This window comes from Polyodon spathula, chromosome 1 (genome assembly GCF_017654505.1).
Source record: "Polyodon spathula isolate WHYD16114869_AA chromosome 1, ASM1765450v1, whole genome shotgun sequence".
NCBI lineage: Eukaryota > Metazoa > Chordata > Actinopteri > Acipenseriformes > Polyodontidae > Polyodon > Polyodon spathula.
Window position 1 is genome coordinate 40,008,934 of NC_054534.1, and position 27,492 is coordinate 40,036,425.

At 38.4% G+C, this 27,492-nt stretch overlaps 1 protein-coding gene across 2 annotated transcripts in view; it reads left to right on the forward strand.

Moving 5' to 3' along the window:
* The window catches only part of LOC121318691 (cytosolic carboxypeptidase 1-like), an 85,644-nt gene extending 60,196 nt beyond the window's left edge, over nt 1-25,448 (forward strand). For both annotated transcript variants that reach the window (XM_041255635.1, XM_041255645.1), the window contains 3 exons: nt 1,055-1,231; nt 3,047-3,207; nt 20,759-25,448. In XM_041255635.1, coding sequence (XP_041111569.1) covers nt 1,055-1,231; nt 3,047-3,207; nt 20,759-20,930 — 510 coding nt within the window. In that variant the 3' untranslated portion in view covers nt 20,931-25,448. The remainder of the gene's footprint in view (nt 1-1,054; nt 1,232-3,046; nt 3,208-20,758) is intronic.
* Nucleotides 25,449-27,492: the final 2,044 nt, after the last annotated feature.

Genomic DNA, 27,492 nt, shown 5'->3' on the forward strand with positions numbered 1-27,492 from the left:
GGATATAAAGACCATCTGTCCACAAAGACCTGGGTACTGTAGCATGTTCAGTGGTTGTTATAAGCAGGTTTACTTGTACGTGGTGAGTGGTAAAATTAAGTCATAAGTCATATTGGTCACTTTCCTGAAGTATTTATAGACCTACCTGTCTCCCAACCCCATGGTTCACAGTTGTTGTAAAGTTAGCAGTGATTTTAAAACATTGATGTTGTTGATATGGCAACATGGCAGACCACATTTACGTGATATTGTTGGCATATATGAGAGAAACCTTTGAGTCCACCAACTTATTTTAAGAAACTATTTAGAATAATATGCTGTCTATAGCCAGTTGTTAATGTGTTACGTTCACAGCTGACTGTTAGTCCCTTTTGTTTTTCAGCACATTCGGCTATCTGAACACTTATCGCTGATGTAATTATTTTTACCCTGACAAGAGGACAGACATTATGTGTTTTTTTTTTTTCCGTCCACCTTGTCCTTCCCCTATTTCCAGTCTAACATTTAGTTTGGCACACAATGACCAAGTTGATGGAATGTAGAGTTTCAGGCTGTAGACACCTGTTGGTTTTAGGGGCGATAACCCCAGGGGACAGGTCAAGACTGGGCATAAAGGTACGCTATTTGCTGTCATTATTACAGATCCAATGGCACAGTAGGTCAGTATGTACCCTTCTAACAGCATTGCGAAGTGTAATAAAGCATAGGTAAGCAGAGTAAAAAATAAACAAGGTATGATAAAACATTATTACTATACATGGCAAACTAGTGTAAACTGTGGTAAATTCACAGTAAAATAGCAAAATGGCCCAGCCCTCTACTCTCACCATGGCAGAATGAAAACTGTTATCTGCAATTTAGATCAGACTGGAAGCTTGATAGAATAGGTAGACTTCTAGTTAATCTTTATTTAGTAGGGACCCCATTTTTATAAACTCAAAGCAGGCAAAAAGTGGCACTGTATCTCCTTTAACGAGCAGGGCTCTGCTGTACAGTATATCTAAGATGTGACTTTGTGGTGAATAAACAATGCCCTTTCTCTTTATTTCCATAGACTCTTCCCAGGATTTTAAGTCAGATAGCCCCAGCATTCTGCATGAGTAGCTGCAGTTTTGTAGTTGAAAAATCCAAGGAGTCCACTGCACGAGTTGTGGTATGGCGTGAGATTGGAGTGCAGAAAAGCTACACCATGGAAAGCACTTTATGTGGTTGCGATCAAGGGAAATATAAGGTAAGTACATATGCAAATGTACCGCTTAGGTACACTGCAGGTTTAATATAAACTATTGATGAATGTTTCCTTGTATGTTAATACATAGGCATTACAATGTTTTTTTAAAGTAGCTTGAATTTTCTTTGTTTAAAAATTTTCTGCAAGTGGCTGCCATCTGTACAATGTTGGTATGTCTTTCAGGTATATGCCATAGTGGCAATCGTAGAAACCAATTTTTTTGGGCAAATTGAACACCCACCTAATCATTCTGCATTTGGTAGTGAATGGATATTATTTGGTTTACGACGGCACTTGTGAGATGTTTTGCCTCTTCAAATGTTCATAGCAGAGAAATATAATACCCTGGCAGATGTTCAAAACCACTCCGGCCTTAGAACCCCACAAGTGGTCTCTTTGCCAAGAGGTGACTGGGGAGTAATATTAACGGATATTCACTAAGGAAAGGGTTTTGGGATGATGCTTTCAGTGAAGCACTACTCACATCTTTCTTTTTATTTTAGTTAACCAGTGCTGGGTTCTACTTTTTTATGGTTCATCTATACAACTTAAAAAGAAAAAAGATTGTCAGTGCTCAGTCCACTGCACATGGGGAAGCCTGGGTCTGAAGTTTGTTAGTGTAGTTACATTTTTATACAATATTTAATATATGAACTTACAACAAAATTATGCAATCAAAGTTGGGCTTGGTGGTCCAGTGGTTAAAGGATGGGGCTTGTTACCGTGACTCACTGTGTGTGACCCTGCGCAATTCACTGCGCAATTCATGACTCTGCAGTAGCAGTTGTGATGCATGGTTCAAGTCTCTGTAAGTCACTTTGGATAAAAGTGTCTGCTAAATGACGAAATAAATAAAATAATAATATTAATAATGATAATTATATAGGGCTACTGTATGTTTCTCTAATATGGCACTGATTTACATAAGAATTATTCTGTTTTGTAGTTGTTATAGTTCAAATGGCATGTTATTAAATCATTTTATAAGCAGCGCATTAAGGAACTGCTCTAAACCTGATTTCAGAACTTGTCTCTTTTTACTATCAAAATGTTTGTTGACCACTTGCAAAAAGTTCCACAGTAAGATTCATACATTGCTTATGCAGACAAAGAAGCTTACATTTTCAAAACAAAGGGGGAACAATAATCTTGTTGGCTTTCTATTTTCATAAAATGTATAACAGTGTTCTGAAACCATTTTCTGGTGAAACACCAGGCATAGAAGACAAAAAGCAGTGAAAAACCTACCCCTTGCCAAAATAAACATAATGTTGGCTCAGTACTTTCTAGGAAATTACCGTTAGTCCTATGTTGAGACCCCTTTCTTTTTGAATTGGCCACATGCTGATCCCTAGGATCCCAGATAATGGATTTAGTAGATGGCCTAAAGGATGTTTCTACAGATGTGAATTAAAAAGTTTCTGTATACATTCCATTGCTAACTGCTTATTTCAAAATGATGTCTAAACTTACTAGATGTGCATCAGTTGTGAAGATAAAAACATTACATTTAAGCAGTTGAGTATGTACACACAATTCACTTTTTTTTTTGGTATTGTTTTGCTTATGTATGTATGTTCTTTATTTGGGACCCATGGCATGCATTTCTTTAAAATGTACTATTACTCACTAATGACACTTTCCCAGTTCCACTACATTTGTGATGGGACACTGTACACACTGTGCTTTTTTATGACATTGATGATGATGGGTATATTTCTGTTGCATGTACTGTAATTGTTTTTGTTCATTGTGAAACGTACTTGAGGTTACATGATTGCCAGCCGCTTCTGATACTATCTGTTGTTTTCACAGGGTCTTCAGATCGGGACAAAGGAACTGGAGGAGATGGGAGCCAAGTTCTGTGTTGGGTTGCTGCGTTTAAAGAGATTGACCTCTCCGATGGAGTACAAGCATCCATCCCACTTCCTGGACTTGGAGAATGATTTGATTGAGTCCAGCTGTAAAGTCACAAGGTAGGCCAATTTCTATTTCCTAAGCTTTCCTTTTAAGAAACAAGCTGTTTTACAAAAATATTGAATGGACATTTTTTGCATATTTATATATAAATAATCATCATAATATCATCACACACAAAAAAAAGCCTTATATTGTCCTCTTGAACCCTCACATATCATATCTGACATGTTGCAAAGGTGATTAACCCGTAACAGGCTGAGCCTAATGAAAATGTTTTGCTTCAAATTAACGGAAATGCAGAATACTAATTCCTGGCATCCTAGAACCATTTTGTATTATTATTATTTTATTTTGTAAACTTTGGTTGGGAACTCTGTTTCCTAGCTTAATACAAGTACCAGTAAAAAAAAATAAAATACATGGGACGACACAAAACAGGTAAGTCTTGAGTTATATAACTGTTGTATACTGTAGTTATTGGTTTTTTTGTTAGGTATTTTTTCTCCACACATCACAATATGGATTGCATACCTGCACAGTTTTATTCTCTTGAATATTTCTGTACAAAATATATGAATATAGGGTGGTTTTTAAATCCTCTAGAGGTCACTTTTGAAACTGTAGTCCTGTTTGATGCTTCAGCCTGCCACGTTTCATTGCTCTGCGACCTAGTTCCATAGAAATTACACACCAACACAAATCAAGTTACAATGCTTCTGCTTGTGGTATTCGTTTTGTGATGCTTCTGTTAAAAACATTTACCTTGTTTTTACTGCATTTTGACAATGTAACATTTAAGGGCTGAGTAATGAATGGAAATAAACTAAATGCATGCTCTTTAAAACAGATGTTATCTCCCTGTAACAAAGAATTGTTTGTAACCTTTCATTTACATAAATAAGCATATAGATATCACTTAAGCATAATGCAGAACAACTTGGTATGTTCTGAATGCCAGATAGCTGGAGGTCAGAGCTTCCGCTGCTTATCTGTCCAGTCACTTATCTTTAAGAGTTAAAATTGAATAAATTAATTGGAAGACAGGATACAGGTCATGTCTGCAGAAGACCATTGCCATATGCCACAAATACATTTTAACAACAATCTTAATTCATAATACAACATGTTGTTGCTGGTTTTTTTATCTGTTCATTGCATTAAAACAAATACTACTGTAACCAACAAGGGTATAAATGTGTATTGTTGTTTTGAGCAGTCTTTGACATGTCGCAGAACATGCTCTAGAATACATTATATACATTATAGCAATCAATACTTGATATTGGATACTATTTGACTGATTGTATTCTTTTTGTATAGTGTATACCTGTTACACACAACTAGCCCTATATGTATAGCAATTATCCAACAAATGTTTTGAAAATACCTTTGTGGAAGGGGTGTGGGTAATTCACTGACTAGGAGACAGACAGGTTTACTTGAAAACACCACACAGGTGCCCAGTTTTATTTGAAAACAGTTCTTGCTTTTTACGGCAGAGAGCATTGTTGACCGTGGGCTGCCTATCAACGATGATAGACAGCACCACGGAAATACCACAGCTGGTACGTGAACAGCAAGTGCACTCGCAGGTGCTCAAAGAAATAATAATGAAAACAGAAGGCGAAAAGAACAATGGAAAATAAAACAGTAATAAAACTACAAATAAAAGGTGCTGCACTCGGCAGCGTTATCCCGGTCGTCGCTACCCGCACGACCCCGATCACCGTCCTACTCTGTAGGCTAACTAGCCTGTTCTTTCACAATACGCCAGGGTCTGCCCAAGGGTTCCCCTCTCTCTCTGTCTCGCTATGAAACTTGTTTCGCCTGATTCCCGGTCCTGGATCAGAGCTTCCGCACTCTCGTTGCGTCTAAGTGGGAAGACCTGAGGAAACAGCAGAGCATTTTTTTATAGGGCTAGCAATCTGCCAAGACTCACCTCTCAGCCATTCAGAGAGGGGGAAAGTCTACACACCCACTTTCCCACCTCCCCGTGTCACTGCCATGACTCGCAGGCGGTTGTTGGACGACTGTCACCCTCTTCCTGCAGCCCGTGAACACGCCGGCAGAGTCAGCACAGATCTCTCCCTGTTACAACCTTTATAAAGTCGATTTTGTTTAACACATTAAAACAGAATATATCAACACAATACAGTAATTTTGCTGGTTTGATTATTATTATTATTATTATTATTAAAAAGAAAGACAAAGTGATTATTTCCAGCATGCATAAACAGTGTATTTTAAAATAGCTGCAAGGACCGTTAAAAGTGCTGGTCAGTGTCAGTTTCATTCAGTGGAGGCTAAGCTATGCTGAGAATTAATAAGTCTGTACATCTGCAGCATTATACAGATTCTGTAGTGGGACTATATATTGAAGGATATACCCACTTGGAATCCCTATAGGAGTAAGTTGGGCAATCAGTTCCACTGTTGAATAATTTGCAATAAGCATCTGTCACAGAGACGGCCGAAGTGGGCGGCGTCGGAACCAGGAAAGGTAATGCAATACACAAAACACAGGACGGATGAAATGAAATGATGAAGACGCCTGTTGGCGCCGGTTTAATACAAAATAAAAGGTTTAACAAACACGAAAAACACAGGACACGGCACTCTACGCCAAAATAAATAGACAAACAAAAACAGACTAAACTTAACAAAACGGTGCACGGACAGACACTGACAAACACGGTGAGCGGATACTTTCTCCTTTTATTATTATTATTATTATTATTATTACTACTACTACTACTACTACTGCTGCTGCTTTATTTCCTCCGTCTCCAATCCCGTTCTCCACTCACCGAACACCCAACCACCAGTATGTGACAACGTGCATCTATATATACTATTGTGCTGGGATTCAATTACCAATTAATTATTCACTTGAATCCCAGCACGTGAATTAATAAAGTGCAATTCCCCGTGCTCACATATTACTACATTTTACTTGCACGTGAAGTGCTGTGCAATCCTCGTGCCTAAATACACATATACATTTTTAAACACTCGTGTTACACAGACCCGTTTATATCCCGTGTACCAATGTCTATACACCAACATTTAAACACACCACACGCAACACATAACAGATAATATACACAGGGGCGGGCACTTTGTTACATATACCCCCTCCTGTGCAAAGCACACATGGCCTCAATGGCCACCTCCCCCCTTAAAAGCCCAAAAGTCCCGCCCAAAGTCCTTGGCCAGGACCAGAGGCTTCCAGGGGCCCACAGGTCATAATGCTGTCAGCAGGGTAGCATTCTCCTGCCAGGGTAGTCCTAGCAGCGGAAAGGCTGCTTGGGGTGTGGTCTCCTGACCTTCCCCCTCCTTCGGCGCCGGCAGCTCCCCTTGGTGGGGCTTCAACCACCGTTCTTCCTGCAGGGAAGAAACTGCAGAGGGAGCAGGTCTCCGGACCTCCCCCACGATCTCCGGCAGAGAAACTGCTGCTGGGGTTGGCGGTCTCCAGACCTCCTCCCCCTCCTCCGGCAGCGAAACTGCTGCTGGGGTTGGCGGTCTCCAGACCTCCTCCCCCTTCTTCGTGGCCGGCAGCTCCCCTTCGTGGGGTTCCGGCCACAGTACTTCCGGCTGTGATGCGGAGTGGCGGGCAACCCCAGGCGATGCAGAGCGGCGGGCAACCCCAGGCGATGCAGAGCGGCGGGCAACCCCAGGCGATGCAGAGCGGCGGGCAACCCCAGGCGATGCAGAGCGGCGGGCAACCCCAGGCGATGCAGAGCGGCGGGCAACCCCAGGCGATGCAGAGGGCATCCTTGGGCGAAGCGAGGCTGGCATCCTTGGGCGAAGCGAGGCTGGCATCCTTGGGCGAAGCGAGGCTGGCATCCTTGGGCGAAGCGAGGCTGGCATCCTTGGGCGAAGCGAGGCTGGCAGTCAGGACAAGCTGGGGTGCGGGTGTTGGCCCTCTTTTCGGCCACTGCAGCCGGGAGGTTCTTCCCCGTGCTTCCCTCAGCAGCCTATGCAAGGGCTGCTGAGGACCGCCAGCATCTAGTCCTGGCCCTTGTGGTGCAGGGAGAGGCAGCTCCTGCTCCTCTCCCCCTGATGGAGGTGGAGGCAGAGGAAGCTCCAGCTCCTCTCCTCGTGATGGTGGGGGAAGTGATACCAGCAGGCATTCACCCTCTGCTGGTGGGGGAAGTGATACCAGCAGGCATTCACCCTCTGCTGGTGGGGGAAGTGATACCAGCAGGCATTCACCCTCTGCTGGTGGACAGGGACCCAGCAGGCATTCACCCTCTGCTGGTGGGGGAAGTGATACCAGCAGGCATTCACCCTCTGCTGGTGGGGGAAGTGATACCAGCAGGCATTCACCCTCTGCTGGTGGGGGAAGTGATACCAGCAGGCATTCACCCTCTGCTGGTGGGGGAAGTGATACCAGCAGGCATTCACCCTCTGCTGGTGGACAGGGACCCAGCAGGCATTCACCCTCTGCTGGTGGACAGGGACCCAGCAGGCATTCACCCTCTGCTGGTGGACTGCTGCTCCCAGCAGCACCCTCTGCTGGTGGCGGAGGCAGAGGCAGCTCCTGCTGCTCTCCCCCTGCCGGTGGAGGTGGCGGAGGCAGAGGCAGCTCCTGCTGCTCTCCCCCTGCCGGTGGAGGTGGCGGAGGCAGAGGCAGCTCCTGCTGCTCTCCCCCTGCCGGTGGAGGTGGCGGAGGCAGAGGCAGCTCCTGCTGCTCTCCCCCTGCCGGTGGAGGTGGCGGAGGCAGAGGCAGCTCCTGCTGCTCTGCGCCTGCCGGTGGAGGTGGCGGAGGCAGAGGCAGCTCCTGCTGCTCTGCGCCTGCCGGTGGAGGTGGCGGAGGCAGAGGCAGCTCCTGCTGCTCTGCGCCTGCCGGTGGAGGTGGCGGAGGCAGAGGCAGCTCCTGCTGCTCTGCGCCTGCCCATGGAGGTAGGAGCGGCGTGTAGTCTCCTGGTGGTGGAGGTGGGAGCGGTGTGTAGTCTCCCCTTGATACAGGGGACTGGTGCGGCTCTCCCTCACTTGCAGGGGACTGGTGCGGCTCTTCCTCCCTTGCAGGAGACTGGTGCGGCTGTGGAGACAGCGGTGGGACCTCTGCCTTCCTCTTCTGTGGCAGTTCCTCCTCTCCCTCCTGGTAGGGGCAGCGGAAGGGACAATTGGCAAAGAGATGGTCCTGGTTGCAGAGGAGGCACCCCGGCAAGGACTGGTTACATCGCCGGGGATGTCTGGCCCTTAGGCGGCACTCCTCCTCCCTGTCCCTCACCTCTTTATCGTCTTTCCTGCTTCTCCCCATTTCTTTCTTTTTTTTTTTTTTTTGTAATCCAAAGACGACCCCCCCTTTTTTTTTTTTTTTTTTTTTTTTTTTTTTTTCTCCCACACAAAAAAAAACCTCTCCTGGTCTGACGCTTGGAGGCGCTGTTAAATCCCACGCAGGACACCACGTGTCACAGAGACGGCCGAAGTGGGCGGCGTCAGAACCAGGAAAGGTAATGCAATACACAAAACACAGGACGGATGAAATGAAATGATGAAGACGCCTGTTGGCGCCGGTTTAATACAAAATAAAAGGTTTAACAAACACGAAAAACACAGGACACGGCACTCTACGCCAAAATAAATAGACAAACAAAAACAGACTAAACTTAACAAAACGGTGCACGGACAGACACTGACAAACACGGTGAGCGGATACTTTCTCCTTTTATTATTATTATTATTATTATTACTACTACTACTACTGCTGCTGCTGCTTATTTCCTCCGTCTCCAATCCCGTTCTCCGCTCACCGAACACCCAACCACCAGTATGTGACAACGTGCATCTATATATACTATTGTGCTGGGATTCAATTACCAATTAATTATTCACTTGAATCCCAGCACGTGAATTAATAAAGTGCAATTCCCCGTGCTCACATATTACTACATTTTACTTGCACGTGAAGTGCTGTGCAATCCTCGTGCCTAAATACACATATACATTTTTAAACACTCGTGTTACACAGACCCGTTTATATCCCGTGTACCAATGTCTATACACCAACATTTAAACACACCACACGCAACACATAACAGATAATATACACAGGGGCGGGCACTTTGTTACAGCATCCCACTTAGAAATGTGTAAATTTTTGGGTTAGCATTTGAGACAGACATTTGAAGAGGGGGTGATTATCTTTTCAGGGATACAAGACGTTTACTAAGGAAGTGGTCCGAGGAGGAGGGTTAGTCAAAAAAGTGCTGTATATTCTAGTTCCGTGAAAAAACTTTGCAGATGCAAGCTTTATGCATTTTAAACTACAGAGGTTAAAACCAGATCTTTTTGTGGATGTAAAATTACTTCTAGGAGATGTCATGTGTCAAACATTCAGCCACTATCATCGTGCATATATCACAATGATTACATCTTTATGGACTAATGTCACTTAGCATTAATCTCTCAAAAATGTTGGGTCTTGGGTTTGTAAGTTAAGTGTGAGGTTCAAGCACACAGAGACTCTTGAATTTCCTGCTTCTGAAGCTGTCTGGATAATGTCTGTTACAGTTGGATCAGAAACTGTCCAGAATGAACAAGCCATCGTGTAATGAGTGGCATAATTTGAAGGTGCAAACAAAACAAAAAAAATGTTACAATTAACAAGGCTATGTGTATAAGCATGATAAGGTACTGGGGTAAAAGGAACTGTATAATTAAACAATTATGAAGATGGATTAACACAGCTAAAAGCATTTTAGGTTTAGAGGTCAACAGAAAGGTCTTGGCGCTTGGGACTTATATAATTCTTTAAATTTCCGTTTAAAGTAGTTTAAATAAATTTATTTTAATACAATGTACAGAACAAATACATTTTTGTTTTATTCCCAGCTGCATGAAGCCATCAAATCATGAATTACTGAATTTTAGGTAATGCATGATTTAGTATATTATCTTAAAAGAAAATACAGCTAAATGAGTACTATATAACTTGTAAATATCTTTCTGTTTTACTATATATATTTTTTTTTTTTCCAAGTAATGAGGAACGAAATATTATCTTTTTTTCTCTACAAAACCTAATTTTAATTTAAAAATGTAGATACTTTCTTTGTGAGTTTTGTCTGGTTTGCTGGATATAGGCAAAGAGAGTGTGAGTGAAAGGCATCGTTATACATTGATATTATTGAGCATTATCGTACATAATTAAAAAATGCAACTACTGCCACCCCTCATATCAAACTTTTAGGGTGGGGGGGAAACTGTAAAAGCAGCAACAATCAGTGGTATTGTGCATCTGACAACACAATACCTGGAACAATGAACAGCAAACAAAAAAAGATAATTGTAATCACCCTGCCCTACCGGAGAAAGCAGAAAAATGTAAGATCACTGTGGGTCCATGACACCCTCAAGAAAAGAAAGAGGTAAGGCGAATATCATCGGCTAATACAGGAGCTCCGGTTTGATGAAGGCAGATTTCAAACCTACTTAATGTTGTATTACTGGAAAATCTGAAATCAGAACCACAAGCCTTTCCTCCATTTAATTGTTTTATTTCTTCCTCGTAAAGGTGCCTCCTACTTTCCCCTGATTGGTTGCTGGTAGTTTACGTCATGGTGCGGCGCGGTGAAAGTTGCAAATATTTTATCTCCTGCGTGCCACTTCCCTATGCCGCTGCGTGTAACCGCCTTCATTGAAAACAATTGCTTTTGCAGCGCTGAAAATTTCAGGTGTTTTATATATTTTTTAAATGTAGCGTCTTTTATTCTAGTGTTTTTCACCTACAAATGTGTTTTTTTCATGATGTGCTTTTGCACTGCACACTGTAGCTTTGAAGTGTAATGTTTGTTTTGTGAAAATATTCGAAATAAAACAATGGACATACTGCAACTACTTTTGAATTGTATTTCACCAGTCAAGAAATACGTTAACTGCATTCACTGATTCTTTAGCGTGACTGTGTGCTGTGCTTTACCTTTGAATTTGAATCATTCCTAATTGTAAATGTAATCTATCTACCTAATGTTAGTAATGTCTGTAATTTCACCCCTGCCTGAGTCAACTAACCCCCTCCCCTTTTTACCTTAACAACAACTTTACGCCCCCCCACCCCCACCCCCCCGGGCGTTGACTTGGCAGAAACCGATATATATAGTTTATGCCCTTTTTCCAGGCGCTTTAATTGATCCACAATTAAAATTAGCACAGATTGACACTGATATAGCTCCAGGGGGCTTGCATCAACCAGATGAGCTTGAATGTGGTAAAACACCATTTACCAATAGTCTCAAAGTGATCGGCTGTAAATCTGTATTTAAAAATCACATGTTATAAAAGGTAGAGTTTCTCGCTCTGAATCCACAGTTAGAATTTGTTTATATTTTCTGACCGGGTCCTGCATAAATCAAATATATGGATAAAACACTTGCACCACTTTTTATTGTGTTTCACAATTGACACACTTGTATACAATAAATTATTTTTTTTATGGAAAAATATAGCATACAGTGTCATTAATAGAATGTCTAAGTTGAAAATGAATTTATAACTCGCGGGTATATTATTAGTAGGGCTTTTTTGTTTAGTTTGGGGTTTCTTTCCATTTTTTATTATTATTTGACAAAATTTGGTTATTCGGTCATTAAAAATAAACAACACTCAAATGCATCAATTTTCAGTTTCTATAATGAATTACATACACGTTTCACTTATACATAAGGTTAACTTACAATGTAGAACTCTGGGTGCGTTTTTTAATAATAATTCAGCTGCGTGTAGACAGATTCCAATGTTACAGTTGTAATAGCTCACGTGTTGTACACATTGCTTTCCAACTTCTCAGCAGCTAATTTCCTGGTTTGTCAGTAGAGCTTATTGAATACAAGACCATTCAGTAACGTATAGAAACACTAGAAGGCAACACTAATACAGTACTGCAAAGCAATTCTGCAAAGCTAGCATAATGCTAACAGGGAGGTTTAACCCATTGACTTATTAGCCTTTTAACTGTAGTTTTCATTTATTATAATTTTATTAATTGTAATACTTGATGTTGTTTTATTAATTTTGAATATTTTACATGAATTATGAGTTCTGTAAATATAAATGGTAACCTATCTTTGAAGTAATTACTGACCTGAATGTATTGGTCCTAAACAAAAACAATATTACAACACTAAGGATTGTTGTTTTTGTCACTCTAACGAGTGCATTCTGTTGCGTCCAGAAAGATTTTTATGATTTGTCAGTAGCAATGTCTTTGCACACTGCTAGCCTTCTGAAAGCCGGTTTCATTATGTAGAAAGACAGTAGTGCGTAATTGCCATTATTTAAAATATTTTTCCAAAACTGTGGTTTATGGGTTTAATTTTTTATTTTTTATTTTTTTTAAAAGGTCTCTGTGGGGTTTTTTCGGTTATTATCAGTTGAAACCAAAAACTTGAAGCCCGAATTATTCGATTATTTTATGTATTGGATCATAATAGTTATATAACATTAAAAAATAGTTTTCTTGAATAATGTTCCCTTGTTGCTGGGTTGAAAAGCAATACAATATGTACTGTTTTGTGGGCTGTGGTGAAGGCCTTTGTCCATGAGACCCATAGAGAGATTTAATTAAAAACAGAATTCTTTCCAGATCCAGCGGTATAAAACAATAGAACAAGTATTGCAATCAATAGCTGAACTGGCTTACTAATGCTGACGGGACTGTAAGCAGGTTTAACCTGTGCTTGACATGGTGATGACAGATCTGTCTCCTGACAAGACTCAAGTGGGTTTCTGGAGAAAAGCTTGTTTTTTCAAATTCTTTGGAAAATTAGGAAAGCTTAGGTTACTAAAAGGTTATATTGTTTAAACAGTTGTCTGAATATGATTTAAAACAGCTTAGGACTAAATTATACAGCAAAACAAAGAGAAATGGATTGAAAATGTGAAGATTACCTACACTTAGTCAGGAAATTAAGTGGTTTTGCTATTGACATTCCTGTGTTTGCAGATGCTTTCATTTGCTACTGTTTTTCCACTTAAATAAGAAAAAAAAAACCTGCCTTAAGATCTCTGAAATTGTATTATGCAGGCCATACTGTAGTATCAATATTGCTTGTTTCCAGGAATCATAGCTGTATATAGTATTAGCATGAGCCACAACAAAACTAGCAAACATACATTGGTGCTTAAATTACTGTAACAAACTCAGGACAGGCCTAGAAGGACTTTCTATCCAAACATATCAAATACAAAGGACTTCTTATATAGTTTTTCTCTTAAAAGAACTAGATATAAACAGACCCATGGTTTGGCCTTTCATTAGGCAAAAACATTTTTCTGCAAATCCTATATTATTAACTGTTACATTATGTGATCAGGTCATGTAATTCATTAGTAAACAAGTCTTTATTTTGTTCATGTAATAATCGTGCACAGTAGCTTATCCTCCCATTTACAGTGTCAACTGTTTCCTGCTGACCAATATTCAAGACGGAGTGTACAATTGGCCAGTGCACTGTTCTTGATGCTCCCAAGATGAACATGCAAAATCAAAGGAAAATTGTATAAATTACAGTATCCGCCACTTACACTATACAGGGTTATTTCGGGAAGCCATTTATGTCGGAAAAATAGCATTTGCTGTTTGGCATTCCCATTGATTTCAAAGGCATCATTTATACCGAGTTAAGCACTATGTATATTTTTGGCAAACTCAGCTGTTTGGATCTCGTTATGTGCCATTCATATAGATTTACATAGCAAACACGCTGTTTATGGTGTAGTAATTGCTCATACTAAGCCACCAATCGGCTGTTTGCACCTTGTTACTGAGCGAGTACCCCTGTACTGTACCTTGGCATTTTAATTCCTGTACACAGTGTCAGGTTTACAGTTTGAAAAAACAGCACTGACTGCAACAGCAAGCATGGCTGGAAAGAGAAAAGCAAGCAACAGCACTAAAATTCAGTGTAAATAAAATGTCTGTTAGATACTGTGCACTTCCTAAAGCATGCTTGAAATTCTGTCAGTCAGCAAAAATGCAACGTTGCTTCAAAAGCTTGGGTTTCTGTAGTTGAGGAGGAGAGTGCTGAAGAAAATACAACCAAAACTGAAACTCTGACAACACCAGAGGGGATGTCAGAGGAAGAATTCTCATCTGTGTCACCTTGGCGACCAGAATGCTCTGCCTGAAACAGACACCGATGACGTAAGCGTGCGTGCTGCGCTTGTAACACTGCTAATATGGAGCAGCATCTGAATATTGAGCCGAATTGGGATTTGTTAGAAAATGCTGACAAGGTTTGCCGTCCATGCTTGCAAAAAAAGATTGTCCAGTTGCATACACAGTTCTGTTTTGAAGTGGATTGTATCTCTTTTTGAACATTTGTATACAGGAAACTCTATCAAGCAAAATATAAAAAAATTTCATAATGACAGGTTTCATATGGAATTATCCATTTAGTTTTGCATACAAGTACATTACATTAATCTTCAGGTTTGATAGGACTCCTTTTTGGCAGATTAAGTATAAACGCCAAAGTATAACAAACACAAAGTATACACAGCTAATATATCAACAGTTGCAACAGCTTGTGAGTTCCAAAATAACCATTGTTTGGCTAAACTGGCTTTTATTTTCGGTTTACATTTTGGTTGTTTTTATGTGCAGTAAAAACATAATTATTTTGAATGTTTAAAATTACGCTTGTTATCATTAGGAGCAATTGTTAACACTTATATTGCCTGGATTATAACCCCTGGCCAGGGTTCATTAGGTCTTAGTCTGAAATTAATACTGTGGGTTTGTCTGACTGGCTGCCTGTACAAAGTGCATTTTTAGAAAAATACCATAGGACTTTTTCTCTACTACTTTGTAGCTGTCAGTAAGCCGTTAGCAATCATTGATTTCACAAAGCTTACTGTATGTGAACAAAACCTAACAAGAAGAGACATCTACAGTTGCAATTAAATAGATTTTTAATCTGATGTAATGAAGTATTGAAAAAATAAATGCACACAGTTTAATATTTTTGGAACATGGGTTTTAATGCCTTGTGTGTGTTTTGTAATTATTATACATTGTGTGTGTGTGTGTGTGAATATTAATATGACTAAAGTGGGAACACCAAAGCAGTAGGGAATTGTAAAGCAATGTTTTATGGATATTCTTTGAGTTGAGACTGGTATATGGTGAATTGCTTTGTTCCTTAAAAGATGAATTTGTGTCCATCCACCTCCCCCAATTCCACCCTCATAGCTGTCCCTTGGTGCTGTCTGTTATTGGGAGTCTACTGCCTTGTCCAGCAGGCCAGGTGGCAATTGTCATTTATGTATACCACATAATCATCAATAAACTACTGTCCAATTGCTTCTGTGTTTTGAGGGTTTGACCTGGTCTACTGAAATATAGATTTCTGCCTTTCCATATTCCTAGCGCTTTTGGCTTGGAAGAGTCATCAGTCATGAGCTTTAAATAGAGGGGGGGAGAACTGTAAACACAAAGTTCTTGAGGAGACCACATCAGAGGTCTGCATATGCAGTATGAGTAGTAAATTGACAGTTTTGCAGACATGACATGCAGAAGGTGTATTTTCGTGAAGATTTGTCTGATTAGTTAGCTTCCAGTTAGGATGAGCATTGTGTCAGTTTTCAGTGCAGGCACAATCAGTCAAGACTGCATATCTGTTTATGCCAAATCCATATTTGATATAGCTTTATTACATTCAGTATGGTGATTTAGATTACACTAGAAATCCCCTGGATATGTACCAGCCAGTATCCCTATCTTTTGGTGGATAAATTATGTAGTTGGGGTATGTCAAATAGAAGAATGTTATTTTCCAGTTGGGTTATTTACACAGATCAATTCAAATTTTCCAACATTTAATACAGTGATTGCAAGGGAACAAGTACACAAAAGTTAATACAGTACCTGCTTCTACAAAGTATATCCATGAAGCAACATGAGTAGAGACTGGGGACAACAGAGACTGGAGAGAGTTTGTGCTGTACTCTTAAGTAAAAATGGAAGATCTGATAAGGTCAAAAATGTGTGGTGTCTGTCTATCTATTCTGATGTAACAGTTTACAAAGGTAAATCCATTACAGCAGTTTTCGTGAAGATTCAATATACAGTACCAGTCAAAAGTTTGAGTACACTTGCTGGAAACTAGGTTTTTTTTCATAATTGACAATGTTTTATGTCGTATACATTTCTGTAAATACTTGAAAATGGAAACTCATGTTACAGTATACAAAACAAAACATGAGTATCAAGCAATGTTCAAGAAAATTGATAACAGCCTCACAAACACGAGGCAATCCGTTAACAAATTTCAGCAGGAAATCACCTGACATGTCTTCCCAGCTCTTCTGCAGCAATTCCCAGAGATGTAGGGCACCCTAATTGGCATCATTATCCAGGTGTTGGTATTTGTTTACAGTTGTTAGAATGTCTACAATATTATGAAACATCCAAAGCGGTTTGCTGGGCTTTTTCTGCCTTGTTTGTTTCATGTGGTAACAAATGGTGAATCTGTGGAATAAATGTTTTCCTAATTCAGAGGATATTCATTGCAAATGCCATTGTAACTGTCATGGTAAATGCTTTTTTATTGTCCACCATTTCTTACAAAGTAAACCATGTTAACATAAAAAATTGAATTTGCTTTCAGAAAGGAAAAGAAGCAGTTGACTACTGTGAATAGTTGACTGGTTTCTTTGACAAATATTGTCAAAAACAGTTTCATGGGCAAAACTCCACATTTGAGATATCTTTGATAAGAGGGTTAAAAAGCCATTCTGAAGAGCAGACTTTGCTGTAGATTTCCACTCCTAACTTAACTGAAGGATATTGAGGCAGTAATCCTTGAATAATAGCCACATGTGTATGTAAAACATTTGAAACACTGTGTAGAATTATGTTGAGCCATGCTGGCCATGGTAGCCCAATGCTGTGTTGACAGTGTCATGGCAGGTGTTTTAATGGTTTTGTCCAGTCTGCTGTTAATAAATCTGCTGCTCCCTCACCTTCTCTGCCTCCTTAATAAATGCAGTTTAAGTTGCACACTTCATACTTTAAGGGTTATATAAATGCCTCAGAAGGAGATTTTTCTGTTGATGTAACATGGCAATGATAGGTCAGGTTTCTGGATGATGGAACCCAAATTCTTTCTGATGCAAATTTTGAAACAGTTGTGTTCTCAACACTACTATAGTATTTATCTTGGCCTGTTTCTGGTTCTCAGAATATTGCATCTATAACTTCTTCAGAGGCAAAATAAACATTGCTTTCATTCCCACACTAGTCTGTAAACTGATGCATAGATGTAAATGGTTGTATCTCCTTTTTTATAGATTTAATTTTGTAATTATTGCTAGAACTATTTATTGAAATGGTAGCAGGGTTATTTAATAGAATTTATGAACTAAGCTTTTTTTTCTTATGGCCCAGCTGCAAGTTGTTGACTTGGTTGGTTTTTAACAGGAACAAATGATTGTTGAACTGTGTCATAATAATCCATTTGTGGTTCAGCAATTTACAGCCCCTCTATTTTATTTTGAACTTCTAGATGCTTTTTGCATCCATCTTAGACCTCAGTTCTGAAACCCGACCCTCACTTTCCTCTCCCTGTGTAACAAACCCTGTTGGCCCTGCACCTGTGTCCATGCAAGAAGCAAGACCAGAGTTCATAGTATAAAAATATACTGTTAAGAATGAACTTAACAGTTAATAGTCCTTTCATTCATTCTTTGTTTATTGTTGGCCATTCAGATATTTAAGCATTTGAAAGTGAGGCCATGTTGGATACATGCTCATTCCTGTTGAAACCTGGAATGTAAATGTTGATTTACCTTGAATATCCAATAACACCTGGTTGTCACTCTTCCAGAATGCCCAGCGCCTTTGCGAAACTTATGATAGCAATGCTATTGACTACAAAAGAAAGTATAAAAGCACAGATAGGTGTTCTAGGGTCTTAATGGGTAAATATATACCCTAAGTAGATAATTAACATGGTTTACAACATTTACCTTTTACAGAATGTCAACATTCCAAAAAAATAATACCATTGTTAGTCAAAAGGCAGAACTTCCATTTTATACTTGCCTTTGGGCTTTTCAGAGCTGTGCCTTCTTGATACTGTAGTTTCTTTGTTTCTTAGATGCCAGGAACTAGATTAGCACAGTTTAGAATATCTGCTGATATTCTGACAATGAGTCAATTGAAAAGCACAACCCAGAAGTGATAGGCAGTGCCCAATCTTGGTCCCAGTCCTGGGTTTTCAAACTGTCACCAATTAAGTATATCATTTAATTCCTGTCACCTGTGGATTTCAATAATATACCTAAACAAGGATAGTTCTGAAACCCAGGACAGGGTGCCGGGCTAGTGGAAGTTTAGAACCGTTCAATATGTAATGTAACCATATGCTTTCCCTGTCAATAAACAAGATCATGTTTGGACCTACATTATGGATCACAGATTAGGATAATCCACAATGCTGCTTGCATACATACAGACATGGCATGAGCAGTTGGTAACTTAGTTATTTTATTTTATTTGTAAGTAGGCAGTCTGTTAATATGAGAGCATTTCACAGTATGTACCCTGTTTGTTTTTGTACAGTTTTATCTTTAAGGCAGTTCTGTTTTCCTTTTCATGGTCCACACCAATCTATATCCTTCAGCTGTGTTGCCGTATAGTTGATTCCATTCCCCCAAGAAGGCATTTTACTAAATAAATAGGTAACTGGATGATTTGATTAAAAAAAAAAAAAAAGAAAAATAGAGGTTACAGACCTTAATAGGGGGGGGGGGGGGGGGCTCATCTGAATTTTTAAGTACTTATCTAATGAAATATTAAGAAGCACTTAGAGCTTCTCAACAAATATCTTTATCCATCCCCTGGAGGGAGTAATGAAACTGAGCATGTGCTGCTTACAAGTCCCCCACATCCCCCTCCGCTGCCAGTCTTTAAGAGACTCCTGTTGTTGAGCATTTTGCATTTTCCCTCTAATGGCCGATAATCACTTTAGTTCTTTCAAAGAAGTATTTTAACACATTACCCAAAAAGCCAGTTAGATTAATCTCATGGTCATTGCAAGAGCCAGAAGGTACCTGATACTTCAGAAGTAAATGTCATTTGTTATCTAAAATAAGTCAGGGTCTCCTTCTCGGAGCTTCAGTCATTATTTGTGTGCCCTTGACACAATTGCCAAAATTATATTAAATTACAAATTTTCTGTAGTTTTAATACAAGACTCATTGTGTGAATCACTCGCTGGTCATTTTATAAGAAAAGTACATTACCAATATTGTTTAAACTGTCTGCAATTCTTTTTTTTTTTCATTATGTCTTTCATTGTATTGGTTGAAAATTAATTTTATAAAAAACATAAAATAAAATCCTTTCCAGACAGCAGTGTACAAGACATAATGCACCAACCAATAGTACTTTACTAATAATGATAACCTATTACAATCTACTTACTTCAGGGTTTTGTTGTAATGGCATACATTACATTGTTCACATGTAACAATTTTGTAATTTAGTAACAAATTATCAAGCAATAGGGGTACTGATATTTGATTTCAAGATGACAACTTAAAATTAACCCTTACATGTGTGAGAGCTATTGAAAAAAAAAATGAAATGTTGCTTTTTTTAACATAGAAAAGTTTTTTTGCAAACTTACTTTACCTTATGTTTATACTGTGCCAGTGTTATACCTTGGAAAACAGTGAAAGTACGTGTGACATATACAGCATGTGTATAGACTACAAGCATGTGTTGAAAAGTGGAAATTGAAAAAAAGCATCTTATGCTAGAAGAAAAAAAAATGCATCCACATATATTTCCATATTCAGATGAAACTACCACCTGCACATGAAAATGTTTATTGTATGTAGAAATGTATACAATAAGCCAAGATATTTTCACAAAATGTGAATACATTGTGTCTGACTGCTAGCGTTTTTGATAATATAAATCTCAACCAGCCTGCCTGTTTGAACTGAGATGAACTGAAACAAAGACTGGTTTCTGCAAACACGGTTTCAAAGTAAAATAATATTAAACATGCTTATTTCAAGAGCAAACCTGTACTGCAGTTTAATAAAAAAACTAAAGTTTAAAAAAAAGCACATTTCTATTCAATGAATTGATGGAAGACTGTTTTACAACTTTTAAACTTTTACTACCCCTCTTATCCATTATATTTTTGCATGTCCATGGTGACCATCAAAACCATTTTTTTTTTTTTTTTTTTTTTTTTTTAAAGAGGGACAATGATCAGTTTGACAGATTATTTTTGGGAGCAAATAAATCCCCAGAAGAAAAGCTTATGAAACCACAGATGCATCTTCAACACTGAGAATGCAGACTAACACTCCCACAGTGCATGCATGGACAGTGAAAATATGATGCATTATTATACAATATTATCCATGCAGTAAGTTTAAGCACCACTGAAGTTAATGCCTCCCAATTGTGGTTGCCAAAAAAAAAGGATATTTTTTTAAATTACAAATAATTGTAGATTATAGTAGATACACAAGCTCCACTTTTCTATTACTGCAGCTGTGCATAATCTCTGGTAACTGCAACTTGTTTTTTGTGAGTAGTCAGAACACTAATGAGATCCTTTTCTTTGTGCTCCACAGCCCCACCACCTATGTGCTTGATGAAGATGAGCCCCCATTTCAGGAGGAGGTTGATTACAGTGCTGAGAGTAATGAGGATGCTGATGTGAACGAGAATGCTGCTGACAATGATCCTTGTACCCAGGAAGACACACTCTCTGACTCCGAGGCAACCAGAGACTACCTACACTGAGCATTACATTCAATGAGAGATCCGACAGCAACATGAAAGCAAATGTTAGTGCTTAAGGAAATTTGATTTATTTATTTATACTGGTAGCTTTTACATTTTTAGCATTACATTCTGATTGCACTTGTTTACTTAATATTGCTGCATGGCTATCCTGAATTTATCTTGTATGAGTTTGATATTTTTCTGCCACGTATTTGTCAAAGAAAACCTCCGGACTAGCTCATTGTGCTGTTGTGCATGTGTTTTTGTGAAGAGTGCACAGTTGTACAGCTTTTTTCTGTAGTATTCAAATCAATGATGTTAATCAAAACATTAAGTATCTTTATGTGATTGTGCTAATAAAAAAAAAAATAATAATAATTTGAAACTTGCTCTAAAATTATGTGGCACAAATTAAATGACCTACAACTTATTTATTTTTTTGAAAGCTTGGACATTAACATTGTTTCTATAATGGTAATGGGTGAAAAGCAGCAATACAGTCCTTTTGTTATGTGCTAAATAAATGGTAGAGCCAGGACCAAAACTATAAGAGAAAAGTCACATGTTTAACAACAAGGGGAGCAAAAGCAACTCAAACCAATCCTAAATCCTTTAAAAATAAAACACACAGGGATTTTCAATGGCTTGTCTAATGAAAGCGGTGGTTCTAGTCCCATTCAGGGATCACTATGTTGGACTTCGGGTTAGGGAATAAAATTATGGGGAAGAAAAGAAGCAATCCTCGTAATGCCCAATCATGTCATTAGCTCATGATATTCAGAACCATGATATAGCATCACAAGGAATATCTGCAGTACTGCAATTGTGTTCTGTATCTGAGGTTACTGTATTGTACAGGGGACTTCAAACAGAATTGTGTTCAATGGTAAACACCCAAAAGTAGCAGCATTTTAGTCCAGCTGTATCTTATTCTCCAGCCACATTGTATGTTGTCATCATCAATGAGATAGTAGATTAAAAAGAGGTCACGATACTACCTTTACAAGAATCGGCTCTCCAAATCAAAAACTTAAGATAAACATCAAAAGAATTGGCTTTCAGGGCACATAAATGGTGTGATGGTGTGTTTTTTTTTTTTTTACTTCTGTGACGAGCTCAAGTTCCTTAAACTTGACATTGGTTTTGCTCCAGACATACACTGAGAAAAACAAGTGAGAGGGATGGCTATAAAGCTAATGGGAGGGTCGGTGTTCAAAACAAAGTGGCACATTCTTGCACGCCCTCAGCAACTGAACTGTAGGATCATGAAACTGCGTAAAACTAACCAACATTGTAGTAATGTTTTTCGTCTCCCTGTCTCCTACATAGGGTGGCTAATTAATATGCATTGAGGACAGTGGGGGGAAAATAATAAGTAGAAATGGTATGTCGAGATCCTAAAAAATTATCTCAGGATCTCGACATTTCAAGATCATGAGGTGAATTATCACAGGATCTTAACATTTCAAGATCATGAGATGAATTCTCAGGATCTTGACATTTTCAAACTGTTATATCGAGATCACATGATCATTTAACTTCACATAATGCATTTTTGTTAAAAAAAAAATGTCCTCAGTGACACACCATACTTACATGATAATGACAACCAGACTTCCTTAAACATCTTACAACCACTACTAACTGCATTGTTCTGTGTTCCAATACACTTAATATTTGTTTTTCTAACCTCTAGAATTTCTTCAGCAGCAGTGGCTTTATATGCATGCCCTATCATTCCTTTGATCTAAAAACTTTCAATATGATTCTCATGCAGGAAAATCAAATCATCAATAAAATATTTAACCATGTTCTAGCATGCACTATACAGTATGCCTGATGATACAAACATTTTTGAAAAGCATGCTGCTCCCTTAAGTACAATTTTCTCTTTTTCCAGTTACGTCTCCTTGGAAATGAAAGCTTCTTGGGTTATGGTGGCACCAGTCCCGCTTCTGTATATATCAGAGACTGTGAGACTATGGGGCTACTTCTGCTGTAGTTAAACTGCATTGTAATTGCCCAGAACGAGGTGTATTTCATTCATGATTGCACCCAAATCATAATGTGTATTTCATACATTTTACACTGGAGCTTAAACTCTTAAAACAGGCCCTGGACTTCACCTGTGTTGTGAAGTATTGTTAAGACACAGCATGGGTTAAAGCATGGCATTGTGTCTGCCACTTGCAACTATGGATGCAACGTGTCTCTCCGGCATGCATTCTTTGTTTGACAGACCTGCTTGTCCTCAGCGTGTCACAACAACAATTTCTGAGGAACTGCTCTCAAAATGATTTACATGATTAGAGGGAGGCAGCAAGCACATTATCTTATCACATTATCAGGTCAGACAAATTGTAGTGTAACTCAATACGTGTGGTGTATGGTTTGTCTTTAGAAAGGCCTTTTTGTGCAGTTTGCACAGTAAAATGAAGATAAGCGGTCCTGGATGCCACAGCTATGATTATGTTTGCATTTATCATGAAATCCTGTAAGATTTTGGCCCAATGCAGAGTACCTAAATCTTGTCACTCACTGCTATTGTCATCCCAGAAGTGCATGCTCTGTAATGTCTTGATAATCCTTTCTCTGCAATCTCACAAAGATATTTGTGTGAACTTTGTAAAGTAGCTTTTTACTTATTGTAGAAAAGAAATACAAAGGAAAAATTCAAAGAGGAATACCACAGGTTTAATAACACAAAACTTGCCAAAAAGTCTCAGGACAATAATATAATTTGTCATGATAAAAAAAAAAGAACATGATAATGTGTGTTTAACACTGTAATTTGATATTGATGACATAATTAGAAGTATTTCTTCTTACAGTAAGTGCTCCTACATGCCCTTGTGGAATAATATTCCTACCAATATGTTTTAAAACAATTTAACGTGGAGACGCGTGTATTTATTTAGTTTCATTTATTTACATTACCAGCTGCTGTTTAATGGTGGAACAGCATCTCATTTTAATAAACACTTAATAAAGTACATTTTAAACATTAAACATGCAGTAGGATAGAGAAACACTTTACATTAATTGTTTTGTCCAAACCAACACCATTGTTTAAAATGTTTCTGAACCTAACAGGTGGGAAACTCATACAAAGCTATCAGTGGAAACAGAAGCAAAGATTGAGCCTGGCAGGGTGTACCTGTCAATCATCTATTAGCCAATGTGCAGTAACCTCAAAGTCAGGTAAAATAAAACATGTCTGTTATCGTCATGTTATCTGTGTCGTACCGTTGAGTACACCTCCTCCCCAAGGGGTTTATCTGTGTTACTAAAACTATAACTTGGGTAGTCCATATCTCTGACCAGTTGTTTGATATGAGTAGGTAATAGCAATATCCTTGTTCAATGAATGGTTGTAATTGAATTTCTTTGGGATGTGGTATTACCCTTTCCAAGGATGAATCCAGTTCATGTAAGTCTTGAGTTACAGATACTTCAATTCATCTGAAAACATACCATATTTCTTTATTATTACCAATAAGGCAGTGTAATGTATCTGTAATGATCTGACTGGTTTCCTTGAACTGAAATTCATCCAAGAGAAAGACAAACATATACTTGGTGTACAACTGCACAACCTGTGAGTAAATTATGTCTAAAATAAACTAAAATCTGCATTAAAATTCCAGACACATATCATTTGTGGTATTTTGATTTTGTATTTACACAAATTATTATTTAAAGTTCTAGGTACCAGGCAGAGAATGATAATAAATACATAATTAATACTAATAGCTTAGTTAGTTTTTTTAAACTTGCAGGATAGTTTTGATATAAAATAATCTTAGTGTTCTGTGGCAGCCGGCCAGAACATTTTTGGAAAGATAAATTCACAGGGTACTACACTTGTGTTTTGAATTAATTACTAAAATTGGACTTGTTTCAGAAAACTTTCAGCAGGAACATACTGTAATTTAGACTTGAGTGAGGGACAATCCTCTCCCCTCGTCATCACACAAACACACTGTGACAGGGTAAAGGATCATGTCCCCTGACACTCCATATAAATATTATTTGTATGTGTTAAGCCAGTTAAGCTCCAAGCTTAGAGACCTGGTGCAGTGGTCTTCAGGAGACTTAATTGGTTAAATCGCAAATGTGGAAAGGCAGCACTAGTTGCTCGTTAGAGAGTTATAAGCTGTTTGAAATGGACCCTGCTTTCTGGGTTTGAGTGTTATTATCTTGTATTTCCATGTTCTGCCACTAAGAAGTAGTGACGATAGCACAATTATTTGTCTGTATTTTTTGTTTTGTTTGTTTGTTTGTGTTTCCCTTGCCTTGACCATAAAGGTGCAAGGAAGATAGCACTCTGTATGTTCCATTAGCGGCTGACGGCCCAAAAAACGGGAGTCAGAAAAAGGGAAAGGGATTGGCGTCCCCTGAAGTCCCCAGCAGCAGTACAGTTTTAATATTGCATTCGGACTGACAACACTTCTCATAGCTTCTTAACATTTTACCCCAATTTGGCTGTTAAACGCATTTTCTCCACTAGCCAACCAAGAAGATAGTAGCCCATTATAATTTATTTTAATAAACTTATCTTACACACTGGCAGCATATGTTTAAAAATGCAACATATACAACATTAATATAGCACTTCAGTTTCATGACCACATCACTAACATACTTTGTATATAATAAAGTTGTTAAGTCAGAAGAGGCACAACTACAAACCTGTTTCGTTGATCTGCCATGCAAAAAAAAAAAAAGAGCCATAGTTTAACCATGTGAACTAATTAACAGTTACTGAAAGAAAACAGGGCCAGCAAGACGATTATTAGCTGTGCCCCCAGTCAGCCAATCCACTCTCTCATAACAAGCACTCTGTAATGATATGTTCTTGTTAGAATTTTCCATTTTTGATAGTGGCCTCCCTTTAAATTGAATATAAAGTTTTTCTATGTAATCTTCATCAGCTCTTCATCTTGATAAACAATGTTATTCATTGTACCATTAAAACTGCCTGCACATGACAATAAAATATATGAGTTTAAATATATTAAATACATGCTCATAGTTTATCTGAACAGTGGCAGATATCTGAATGGATCAATATTACAGAACTGTCTGTGTCTCGGTTTGTTGTTTTTGAAAGATGCTATCTGAGTTCCAGTTTGGCTAACCAGGCAGTTGGAGGTACAGAATTGGTTGCTTTCGTCAATGCAAAGTCTTAATTGGCTGGTTTTGAGGCATAATAAAATAAATGTCGACCAATTGAGTCTTTGTTTAGTGTTTATTGTCCAATAGATGTGAATTAAGCTTAAAAATACAGCACTGCCATTGTACTGTATTTAAAAGCAGATAGGAGTTTATAACAGGCTTGTCTCCTTAGTCTCCTCTGGGCTGTTCTCTCTCTACAGCCAGAATTGCTGTTAATATTGGAATGTTGACTCTGGGGTTTAGATTAAAATGTTTATTTTTTTTAATATATTTTATGTTACATGTTTAAATAAATATATATTATATATATCTATATTATATATATTATATGATATATATATATATATATATATTCTTATAAAGAAAATCATTTTTTTCACTTTGTATTGATATTTGAAGGAGGAACAGCCTCCCTTGCCTCCTCTAAGACCCTCCACTGGTTTGTTGTTTACTTTTGTTTTGTTAAAAACTACCAATAAAGGACATTATTTATTTTTAAAACTGTGACAGACCCCTGTTCTTTTGCACACTTCCAGGCAAGGCCTAAAACAAAACCTGCTTACACACATACACACACACACACACACACACTGCATATCAGCAACTTGGCGTCAGTATGCTAAACATGAAATATCAGGCTTTGAGTTAAAGTATTTTGAAGAATGTATAAACAATGTATAAACAGTAGGTTAAACAGTTCTTTGGAAACAGAGAAGAAACTTCTAAAAAAAGATATTATAAACTGCAATATGATTTAATTAATCAAAATGGCCTTTTAAAGACCAGTCCTCAACATAACATTTTAAAATAGACCTTAACGTTTTGCCCGTCATTTTCCGGTTAACCCTTAATTAAATGCTCAATGAATCCTTAAAGTAAAAAAGTCACTTAAGTGACGATATTGTCAGTAGAATGGCTTCTGTATTAAGATGTGCTAAGATTCAGCACTACTCCTAATATAGTGCACTGCTGAATTGTTTTGTTCTTTGACTTATTTAAGTCAACATCCTGATATAAAGAACAGTAAACATTTTTTTGTATTATTCAGACAATATTTGTGCTGATATTTTAGGATGGCAATGGTGTAAAACACAAATATGGCTTAAGTAGTTTATCACTGAGCCAATTACAACTGGTATTGGCAAATCCTGTGTCACTTACAAGGGATTATTAACTGATCTGTCTTTCCCTTGGTTGCTTCCACAGAAGAGTTTTGACAATCATGTGACTCCAAGGAGAAATATCCCTTAATCTCTTAACTTTTGTTTTACAGGTAGATTAATGTATTACATTGGTGTGAAGCAAGCTGCACCCACACTGTTGTGATAGGATGTGGACACAGGTGAAAACTCCAATAAGAGAGCCATCAATAGGGTGTTGGTTTTAAAGCAATGACAAATAT